Genomic DNA, 11,074 nt, shown 5'->3' with positions numbered 1-11,074 from the left:
AGGTCAAAGGATACACACGAAGGTGCTGTAGATGAAGTGAAATGATGGAAAATTTTGATTTTTGCGGCGCAGCAATTCACAGTTGGCGGCTCGCAACAGGGAATAACCGTCAGTAGGACTTCAACAAGTACCGTGTGTTCCAGTTCCAGTGTTCCGGACAATATCTGGTTTGTCGTTATAAATCCAACAAGGTAACGTCTTGGTTTTCTACCACAAGGACTCTGGCTTGTTTAGACTTCCTGTTTGATGTCCTCAATCACGTACAGAAATGTCTCCCCGTTAGGAAGGATTCAGTCCTGACCAACCAAGAGGGACGGACCTCGATCGGTACCTCTGCGCATCCGACACGACAAGATCTGAAGTGTCCCAAGACACGTAAGCCACGCGCAAACATTCCCGTCACACGTCATCATAGTTTAGAGGGGCTACTGAGTCTGGTGTCACGGGATGTGCGTTGGTATCCATCATATGGAGTTTCTCCGTTCCGTTCCTCGGTTCCTCCCGCTGCCGTCTCCTCTTCCGGCAAATTCTGAACCTGCGACTGACGGGAAACAAACAATATTTAAACATTTAATACCAAATGAATAAATAGCTAGTTCGCTAGCTAGTTAGCTACATTTGACTGGAGTGAGAATTTAAACCAAATCCGAAACTTCAATGCAAACCCTAACCTTGATCCTTTAGTTCTTATCCCGAAACAATGAAGTTAATAATCCCGAGCCCTAACTCTTACCCTCAACCGAAAACCTTAATTAACACTAGCTCTGGATCTTGAATCTTAAGGCAAACCTTCTAGTCTCTAAGATTTAAGGCTAACTCTTAATCTTATGCCTTAAGGAAAACACCGACTATAGCCCCTAACCTTAAAATCCCAAGGTTCACCCGAGTCCCTCCCACAGAACCTTAAAGCTAACCTTAGTGGCGCAAGTTTAAGACCAACTGTAGTCTCTGAACTTAAACCGTAAAACTAACCCCAGTCCCGACCCCTTAAACCATAAAGCAGAGCATAAAATATATAGTTCTGGACCGTCAACCCGAAGACCTACCCTAACCCTAGTCCTTAACATTAAGGCTAACTGTCCAATGATTAAAAAAAAAAAAATCTCGACACGGTCCTCAACAAAATTGAAGATGTGAACCTGTCTGCTCGACTTGTCGGTTAACTGACCACAGGAAATTCCTCTATCAGCACCTTTATCTGGAGGCCGCAAAGGTTTTATGGCTCCTTCTTTGCAACATATGTCAGCCCTCTGCAAAGTTTTGTGCAAACCGGTGGTATGTGCAACACCTTTAACAAGCTAACCGGCAAAGGGCAATCAAAACAATCTCTCGCGTCTTTGCGGCTCCATTTTTGGAGTTATCCCCAGACACTCACTGTGAACAGACAAAGATGAACACAATGAGAAGAATGAGGACCACGAGTGCCGCAACGATGCCGACGATGATGATCATCTGCTGCCGCTCCCCCCGCCGCAGGTCCAGGTCCACGTACTCGCATCTGGAGCCGATGTAGCCCCTGTGACACCTGAGAACCAACAAGAGCCTTAGAAGTTGGGAACTGTCTCATAACCAGCGACAAAACTGCGAAAGGCAGTCCGCCGAGCACAAACCTCCACCATGATTAAACCCTCCACATAATAAAAAAAAAACGTGTATATCACATATTTTGACCAATTGCGGCTAGGTCTGGATCGTACCCCACATGACAAAGGGGGTTTGACTGTATGTTAGCAGGGCACTTCCTGGTTCACTGATGGTGGCGGAGAACGACGGGATCGTGCTAATAGTCATGAATCTACAATAACTAATTAGGAGACTTCTTTTTAGTCTAAGTTACACATACAGGAGAGTACCACTGGAATGTTCCATCGCGCCAAACAGTAAAAACTAATTTTCCCTCTGACAGACGTGAAAGCTTTTGACACTTACCGAGCTTCTTGTCGGTTCATGCAGAATGCGGTTCAATGTTAGTGGACACAAGGTTTGTTCTATTTTTGAGGCACTTTGCGAAGTCTTTATGGAATCCGGTTAATCGACAAACAGCAGTCAAAACAATACCTCCAATTTGGGTTGAGTTCAAGTGACAATTCTGATTTTTGGGGTTCTAAAGCGGCACCATTGGGATTCACTTCAGAATGTCCATTTTCAAAAACTGCATGGAATCAGCTATCTTCAAATTGGAACCTTCTTCCAAATTTCGGTAAAAAACTAATATGTAGTGGACGTTTGGATTTTCCCAGCCAATCCCAGATCTTTCATGCTCTCCCGAGATGTAAACACAGCCGTTTGTATCACGTGAAATGTACATGTAGACAAAAATCGGGCACTATATACAGTGAAGAAAATAAGTATTTGAACACCCTGCTATAGTGCCAGTTCTCCCACTTAGAAATCATGGAGGGGTCTGAAATTGAATGAACACCCCCAAAGCATGACGCTACCACCCCCATGCTTCACAGTAGGGATGGTGTTCTTGGGATGGAAGTCATCATTCGTCTTCCAAACACGGTGTCTTTGGACAGGTCTTTGGTCTTGGCCATGTTACAAGTTTGAGTCTTACTGATTGTATGGGGTGGACAGGTGTCTTTATGCAGCTATCTGAGTCAGGATAATACATGGAGTGGAGGTGGACTTTTAAAGGTGGACTAACAGGTCTTTTAGGGTCAGAATTCTAGCTGATAAGACAGGTGTTCAAATACTTATTTGCAGCTGTATCACACAAACAAATCATGAAAAAAAAAAATCATACATTGTGATTTCTGGATTTTTCTTTTTAGATGATCTCTCTCACAGTGGACATGCACCTACGAAGAAAATTTCAGACCCCTCCATGATTTCTAAGTGGGAGAACTTGCGCTGTAGCAGGGTGTTCAAATACTTATTCTCTTCACTGTGCATTGAATCAGATTCAAGCACTTTACCCCGCACTGTAAAAGTACCACTGCATCTCTGAACTTTCTGAGCAATTTCTGTCTCACCTGCAGGACGGCGCCTCCTGGTCTTTAATAAAGCGACACTCCCCGTTGATGCAGTAGTGGTGGAACTTCTCTGGACATTTGGTAAAGTGTCCATTCCACTCATCCGTGCTCGAGGTGGGTGCTGGAAATGACACCACGTGATTTTGTTGAGATTAGCGATTTGCGTATTTTGTAAAAAGGCATGGCAGACTCCACAAAGTGCTTGTATCTCTCCACCGAACTTTCCAGATTTTACAGGTATGTGTACTCGACTTGGGTGTTGATTTTTCTCATTACTTTTTAATTTTAACTCAACAAAGTGATTTATCTTGATTTTGTCTTCCAGAGGAGACCCACAATTACGCCCACTATGGAAGTTAGATGGGAAACTATTTTGTGCATACAGTATTTCTTTTCCGGTGTACCAGCTACCAAACGGGTTTTGCAGTCAAAACTTGATTATTTTTTTTGATGTATACTCTTACTATTTTTTTTTTCTTACTACTATTGCCGCCCGTTCCCTAGGGTCCTCATTTGCACGCTCGTGCTTCTGCCAAACGTTGTCAGCTGGACTCCTTCGACTTCAAAGCTCACCTTCTGTTATGAGCCGACCGTATAAATAGACTGCAATATGATCCGGGGGTGTATCGGTGGCGCAAAACGCATGGCGTCGTCAAACATTCAGTAAGCACAAACGCTGTTTACTGAGTGAAACATTTTCAGCCATTAAAGATGGCCCCACACACACACACACACATTTCGTCTTGCCGGGCCACTATCTTTATGACATTTTTCCACAAGATTACCTTTGGAAGTTGTCTCGCTTAACAATGCCACGGCATCGGCGAGAGAGTTTCATTGAGAGCAAACATGAAGAGAGCGTCTCCGCTCGCTGAGTTTAAAGGGCCCGTTGAAAAGTTCACGAGGGCAACCTTGTCGTTCTCTCTCGTACGCACGGGGAAATTGTTACAGAATAAAACAATTCAACTAGTTCCTTGTGATGATCTGCTCATTTTTGTAGCGATTGATTTGTTTGTTTTTGCTTCACTTGGTTTAACCATTTACAGCTAGCTTATTTTAGTTTGGTTTTGTCTTAGGTTAACCCTATTTTAGCTTGGTTATTTTATCTTATCATTGCATAGCCAATCTTTGTTTGGTTTAACGTTTTGAAATGGGGTTAGCTTATTTTAGGTGGTCGCATTTTATTTTACAGCTTATGTTACCTCAGTTTAAAAAAATAGAGTTTATCTCCACTTAAATTTTAGCTACATCTTAGCAAGGTTTAGGTTAGCCCATCTTGGTTAATTTTAACAGTAATTGGCACTTAGCTTGACTTACTTTTTTTCATTGTTCTTAGTTTAGCTCATCTTAGTTTAACTTGGCTATTGCAGGTTAGCTTGGTTTAGATAACTTACTGTTAGCATGGCTTAGTTTAACACTTTTCAGTAGTTTGCCGTAAGCTTATTTTACCCTATTTAGCTTAGCTTGGCTAACTAATCTTCCTTTATCTTGGATTAGTTTAGCTCAGCTTCCTTAGTTTAGCTTCAATACATATTTATGCTAACCTGTTTTTTTAAAGATAATTTTAGCTTAGCTTGGACATGTTTGTCTTTATTTTGATTCTGTTTAGCTAATGTTAGCTTATGCAGTGTGGCTTTATTTAAACAGTCTCATCTTATTTTTGATATCTTAGTTTAGCAAGTCACATCTTAATTTAGTTTAGCTTTATTTGGCTCATTTTTATCTTATTTTAGCTCATCATAGTTTAGCTTTATTTCTTTTTTTTTTTTTAAATCGTAGCGTGACCTTGTTTATTCCATCTCAGTTTAGAAGAGGAACTTCAAGCAGGACAGTTTGAAGGCTTTAAATTATCAATGAAAGATAAAATTCTGCAAGAATTCAGTTTGCCAAATGTACATAACGTAGATAATGCTGTCATTTAGTTCAAAGTAGAGATCTGCGTTATGCTGTAATTTGTCGCCTGTTTAAACTCTGGGTAAATTGATACTTTATTGCATGTTTTTTTAATTCTCTCTTTCGTGGTCTTTTTATGTGTCCACGTGCACTTTTCGGCTAATCTACCTGTGCAGTTGTCTCCGTTGCCAAGGCGACGGCAGGGGGCCTCACTGGTGGCGTTCCAGCCGGCCAAGGACCCTTCGCACAAGGTCAGCGCTGCAGGTATGACAACATGATTTCACGATTTCACCCTTTCATCACGTTGCACACGCTGAGTCATGAATGGCCATCATTCACTCCCGCAACACCACGTAATAGTTTTAAAATTAGCCGGAAAGTGCGCCATTACCAGCTACTTAATAGCCTGCTGCTTTAAATGTAAATCGCGATTTCGAAACATTAACAATGATTAAAAAAAAATGGAATTTAGAATGAAAAAAAAAAGGGGAAAAGATTGCGAAAATGTAGGAAAATTAAAAGTACCTGTTAGTAGACCGACATAGAGTCCATAAACCTTGGCCATGACGACCTCCCTTGAGCCAAAGTTGTCGTGCGCCGTTTGAGATTTCAACCCGGGCTTTGGGAATTCCGAGGAAGCCGCAGAAAAAGCCGCCCCGGGAGTTCGCAACGTTCCTCATTTAGGGAAAGTGAGGCCTTGGAAGCCGATCGGGCCACCGTGCGGGCGTGCGATCGCCGTGCGCGAGTGCCCCACTCCTGTGCCGTTGCTGGAGGGGGGGCGTCAACTGAAAGCCGACACTCCCACTTGCTCTCGCCGCCCACGGCATGCGGAATCCAGTGGCAGGTGCGCTTGCTTTGCTCATCATTCAAAAAAAAAAAAGAAAATAAAAATCCTCCTCTCGCAAAGTAATATAAACAAACGGAAAACCTTTGCTGAAGTTACTTAGCAGAAAGTATCGATTCTGAGGCCCAGAAATATTCACAGAACAACACAGAAATGGATTTAATTCTTTTTGCAATATCACAAAATTTGAGGCGAGTAAAATCACGACATATCTTCCAGCTGGTGAGCAAAGAAAGTTACATAAAAAAAAAAAGTTAGGCGGCACGGTGGGTCAGCTGGTAAAGCGTTGGCCTCACACTTCTGAGGACCCGGTTCGATCCCGGCCCCACCTGTGTGGACTTTTCATGTTCTCCCCGTGCCTGCGTGGGTTTTCTCCGGGTCCTCCGGTTTCCTCCCGCATCCCAAAAACATGCAACATGAATTGAAAATTGCCCCTCGGTGTGATTATGAGTGCGGCTGTTTGTCTCCATGTGCCCTGCGATTGGCTGGCGACCAGTTCAGGGTGTACCCCGCCTCCTGCCCGTTGACAGCTGGGATAGGCTCCAGCACTCCCTGCGACCCTTGTGAGGATAAGCAGCGAATAAAACGGATGGATGGAAAAAGAAACAAGATCTCACCGGGCTCAGGTGGGAGAGTGTTCTTTTCCCCGACCCGAAGGTTGTGGGTTCAACACTCAGCCCTTGTGGCCCCGTTGAAGTGCACTTGAGCAAAATACCGAAATGTGAATTTGTATAGATTGATGATGTTATTTATATGTTTGCAGTGTAAGATTAAAAAAAAAGACTTAAGACAACCAGCAAAACTTCAATAATTTCAATATATGCGACATAAATTGTACGATGATATTAATGACAGTAGGTGAACGAGAAGGACTTATAGAAAAGATATGCAAGTGAAAAAATTGTATACAAATCGGTTATATCCTCAACATACAATATAATAACAATATAATAATCAAAAGTACAAATGTTGAAGTATTATTCAAATCAAACGTGATGTGCTCTGTGGCCAGCAGGTAGCGTTATTTCTGCTCATGTTACTGAAAAAATGAAAGTTTGCTCTGAATCGGATCCTTCATAATAGTATTGACTCTATTTAAAGTTATTATTTTTTTTTTACATTATCACCATCATAGAAAGATGATAACAAACACTGGGACTACTGTTTGTTTATTCCAAATATTCTCACCCTAACAACAAATCCTAAACCTAACTCTAACCCAACATTATGTTTGGTTGTTTTTTTTTTTAGAAAATAAACGAGATATAAAAACGAACATATGACAGAATATCAAAGTAGCATGGGAAATCATTCATAAAAGCAAAACGTGAAACTTCCGTAACGTCGTATCGCCGTACAAATTGAGCAGGAAGAGGCTTTGAGATGAAATGTTGCGAGAATGTTTGGAGCGTTGAACAGGAAGAGCCAGTTTCCTCTCTCGCGCCCAACTCGGCCCGAGCATCAGGAAGCGACGATTCCGTGACATTCTGACCGCCGGTTTAGGGCCCGCGTCCCGGCAACGGCGGCCAAACAAACACCTTCGTCAGAGTTTCGGTGATACTTGATTCGGGCTGTGCCGAGCTTAAAAATATTTTCTTAATGGAGGCGAGGAAGGGCTCGTATCGCGCAGTTTTTGTGCCATATTTTTGGGTTGGGGTGAGAATTCTCAGGCCGAGTCCCATGGATTCCGTTTTAGCAACCAGCAAAGACTCAATATAAAAACTACAACTTGTCACAGGCTTCCGGGGCAGTTATGCTTGAGCCCCGATTCTACTAACAACCGAATAATTCGAGCCAAAACAACACAAATTGAAGATATTTTGAATCAGGTCTCGATTCAAACCGCCTCACGACTACAGTGCTGTTGCCCTCCAATGAAAACAATGAATGAATAATGAATGAATGAAAACAAATTTTCTTTGTTTTTAATCGGAAAACTTCAGATGGTGCAGTTCCATTTGGGCTCCATGAATTCTGCTTCGTAACAATGGAAGACTCCATCGCGTTGTACCGAAGCTCTGCAACGATTGGCCAATTTGCCACCGGCGTTTGGTGCAGTCGCTTGAGTTATTCACCTGTTGCCGGGCAGATTTCAAACTCCAAAAACGACATGTGACATTCATTGCAGTCCGATGAAAAGAGTGGTATGGCTCACTAAATTAATTTTTGTGTTCAAAACTTTTTTTTAGGGCGGTTACAAATAAACTCCGTGAATACTGCATAGTGACATTCCTCGTGAATAACACTCTTGCATGCATCTCCCCCATCATTAAGAATTTATTAGCGTCAATTCAAAATTTTTTCACACAGAAAACGTCACTGACAAAATATTGATGTCATTATTTTATATTTTTTAAAACGATACACAATCTCGACACCTCGGACCTGCTTCTCGTGTGCATTCCTACACCAGGGCCAGAGTTTCCCAACGAATTTTTTCCGAGGGGCAGAGTCCAACTGTGACGGTTCCGATGCGGCGTGGCCGAACGACGTCACACCACCGTGCAGGACCGGGGCTCCCGGAAGGGGTTGCTCCCGGCGGGGACCCCCACCAGCAGGGCGTCCCTGCCCGCGTTCTGCAGACAGAAGTGCTGCAGCTCTGCGGCCGCCTGCGACACCTGTGTTGATATTTGTATGAAAAAAATATTCACATCTTTCGTTGTCTGCTTTTCAGAATTTGACAGCCCACCCGGCCTTTCCCAATCCACCTGCAGCAGGTGAAAATGTACACTATTAAGAGAACATATCCATTTTTGGTTTGTTTGTAAATTTCATGCCACGCCTCAAATGTACTGTTTTATTTATGATTCTCAATCTGCTTCAAAGTCCCGAAAACCACTCGATTATACTATTCATATTGGTACCTTGATTTATGAAATACCGTAATTTCCGGCTTACAAGCCGCGTCTATTTTCACACTTTCAACCCTGCGGCTGATGCGGTGATGCGGCTAATTTGTGCATTTTTCTAACGGCCACAAGGGGGCACTAGAGCGGAAAAGATAAGAGTGACACCGGTGGAACGAATGAGCCGAGGAAGTGACTTTTACCGGTATGTTTATTTTTAAACGGCCCTGTTAGCGCTGTGCTAGCATTAGCACCACGCTAGCGTTTTGCTGCTGTGTTATTGCCGTGTCAAGGCCCTGTTAGCGCCACGCTAGCGTGTTGCTGCTGTGTTGTTGCCGTGTCCAGTGATTTTTACAGTTTTTTTTTTGTTTTTTTTAACCGGCCCTGTTGGCACCACGCTAGCGTGTTGCTGCCGTGTCGCAATGATTTTTACCGGTATGTTTTTTTTTTTTTTTTTATCGGCCGCGCTAGCATGTTGCTACTGTTTTACTCCTGAGTGTCAGTGATTTTTACCGCTATGTTTTTTTTTTTTTAACAGGCCCTGTTAGCGCCGCCCTCGCATGTTGCTGCTGTGTTACTGCTGCGTCTCAGTGACTTTACCGGTATGTTGTTTTTTTTTTTTTTAACCGGCTCTGTTAGCGCCACGCTAGCGTCTTGCTGCTGTGTTATTGCTGTGTCTCAGTGATTTTTACCGGTATGTTTTTTTTTTTTAACCGGCCCTGTTAGCGCCACCCTAGCGTGTTGCTGCTGTGTTACTGCTGCATCTCAGTGATTTAGGTATGTTTTATTTTAACTGGCCATTAGTGCTACCGTGGTTTGTTTTTTTTTTGTTTTTTTTTTTTTACCAGCCCTGTTTGTGCTGTTGCTATATTAAGCTAAGCTAAGGTATTAAAATTTTGAAAACTCTTTCTGTGTACCGTCTTACTTTGTAAATATCTCGTGTTTCGTTGTGGGCACTTGGGGCTTTTACACAGGTGCGGTTTATTTATGTACCAAATGGTATTTCCTTTACAAATGTACTGGGTGAGGTTTATAATCAGGTGCGCTCTGTAGGCCGGAAATTACAGTAGTTTTTTTTCTTTATCTTCCCGTGTTCCCCCACCTCCTCCAACGTCCTTCAGACAAGATTTTGTTAGTTTCTTTTTCCTTACCTTGATCCTCTCCACGCCGGCCTCCATCTTCAGCTGCTCCACCAACCGTCGCATGCTGGCTAAACTGGAATTGGAGGTCATGACGTCTGCGATGTTTCGAGCGAGCGTGCCGAGCAGCTCCTGGAGAAAAGGTTCCGTCAGTCGTCCTCCTCAAATGTGAGGCAGGAAAGGAAGGAAGAGTGGGTTGGTTCTTTCCAAGTGACCTCACGGTCCGTTGGGCTGCGGGGGGAGGAAAAAAGACAATGCAATGGGGGAAGACAGCTGTTTTTATTTTGTAAATAGTCTGTTTAGGTGTAACTTTGATTTTCAAAACAAAAGCCCCCCATTTTTAAAAATTAAAAGTTCTTAATATTGCACTTTTTTTTTACTTGAAAAGCAGGAAACTTGAACGAAAACTTCACTTCCACCTACTGGATAAAAGCCTTTACTGCGGAACTTGCTCTGAGAATTCAAATACTAGTACTGTGCTGTACTGTAGTAACTCCAAATACCTACTACAAACCATTAAAAACTTTAAAAAGCGTTTTGTTAAGATAAATATTTATACCGATATGTACTGTGTGGCACGGTGGGATCAGCTGGAGAGCGTTGGCCTCACAATTCTGAGTTCCCGGGTTTGATTCCGGCCCCGCCTGTGTGGAATTTGCATGTTCTCCCTGTGCCTCCGTGGGTTTTCTCCGGGTACTCCGGTTTCCTCCCACATCCGAAAAACATGAAACATTAATTGGACACTCTAAATTGCCCTTAGGTGTGATTGTGAGTGCAGCTGTCTCCATGTGCCCTGCGACCAGTTCAGGGTGTCCCCCGCCTCCTGCCCGTTGACTGCTGGGATAGGCTCCAGCACTGCCGTGACCCTTGTGAGGATAAGCGGCAAAGAAAATGGATGGATGAATATTTTATACTCAAATATTAGATTTATACTCTCAAAATACAACACTGGACAGAAAAATATTGAGTTAACATTTTAACAATTTCCTGGACAAATTAATCTCAGTTTTATTAATTTCCCACTTCGACAACAATCGTCAATTATCTGGACAAGGGTGGAAATGATGTTCAATTCATATTTTCGTCACTCAAATTACACTTTATATCAAATATCACACCGCAACCCTCGTGAGGACAAGCGACTAAGAAAATGGATGGATGGATGGATGGATGGATGTACTGCACTTATATTCTAAAAATGGATGACGATATAACACATGACAGAGTTTATATTAATTTAAAAATGGATCGTCAAATATTACAAAAATTCTTCAATTAATTTAAATTATAAATAAATAACAATAAATATAAATATGTATATAATAATAATAAATACATTTAAATATTTTTTCAATTATTTGAACTGAACGGTGT

General features: G+C 42.4%; 2 protein-coding genes across 3 annotated transcripts; both read right to left on the bottom strand.

Annotated features, from left to right (window-relative positions):
* Positions 1-374: 374 nt before the first annotated feature.
* btc (betacellulin, epidermal growth factor family member) lies at positions 375-5,644 on the bottom strand. The gene is made up of 5 exons (XM_061801996.1): positions 5,397-5,644; positions 5,040-5,129; positions 2,979-3,099; positions 1,376-1,525; positions 375-541 (listed from the first exon to the last, which is right to left on the bottom strand). Exons 1-5 carry the CDS (start codon positions 5,434-5,436, stop codon positions 400-402), a joined length of 543 nt encoding a protein of 180 aa, XP_061657980.1. The 5' UTR covers positions 5,437-5,644; the 3' UTR covers positions 375-399.
* A 376-nt stretch (positions 5,645-6,020) lies between these two features.
* Positions 6,021-10,646, bottom strand: gng10 (guanine nucleotide binding protein (G protein), gamma 10). 2 transcript variants are annotated; one of them, XM_061801997.1, is made up of 3 exons: positions 10,260-10,646; positions 9,713-9,931; positions 6,189-8,333 (listed from the first exon to the last, which is right to left on the bottom strand). In XM_061801997.1, exons 2-3 carry the CDS (start codon positions 9,791-9,793, stop codon positions 8,208-8,210), a joined length of 207 nt encoding a protein of 68 aa, XP_061657981.1. In that variant the 5' UTR covers positions 9,794-9,931; positions 10,260-10,646; the 3' UTR covers positions 6,189-8,207. The 2 variants fall into 2 exon arrangements, with proteins under 2 accessions (XP_061657982.1, XP_061657981.1); XM_061801998.1 differs by lacking the exon at positions 10,260-10,646 and having other exon boundaries at positions 6,021-8,333; positions 9,713-9,861.
* Between the last annotated feature and the right edge of the window lie 428 nt (positions 10,647-11,074).

Source organism: Syngnathoides biaculeatus, chromosome 17 (assembly GCF_019802595.1).
Source record: "Syngnathoides biaculeatus isolate LvHL_M chromosome 17, ASM1980259v1, whole genome shotgun sequence".
Taxonomy (NCBI): Eukaryota; Metazoa; Chordata; class Actinopteri; order Syngnathiformes; family Syngnathidae; genus Syngnathoides; species Syngnathoides biaculeatus.
Note: the sequence above shows the minus strand (reverse complement) of the source record. Positions and strands in the feature narration are given on the sequence as shown.

What these genes read in the sequence shown, in the direction of transcription:
- btc (XM_061801996.1), bottom strand. Translation starts at nt 5,436, where the DNA reads ATGGCCAAGGTTTATGGACTCTATGTCGGTCTACTAACAG. An exon ending in CAGGAGGCGCCGTCCTGCAG is followed by an intron (nt 1,526 to 2,978) that starts GTGAGACAGAAA and finishes GTTGGTTCTCAG; the next exon opens with GTGTCACAGGGGCTACATCG. An exon ending in TTCATCTTTGTCTGTTCACA is followed by an intron (nt 542 to 1,375) that starts GTGAGTGTCTGG and finishes GTTTCCCGTCAG; the next exon opens with TCGCAGGTTCAGAATTTGCC.
- gng10 (XM_061801997.1), bottom strand. Translation starts at nt 9,793, where the DNA reads ATGACCTCCAATTCCAGTTTAGCCAGCATGCGACGGTTGGTGGAGCAG. An exon ending in CCGGCGTGGAGAGGATCAAG is followed by an intron (nt 8,334 to 9,712) that starts GTAAGGAAAAAG and finishes ATATCAACACAG; the next exon opens with GTGTCGCAGGCGGCCGCAGA.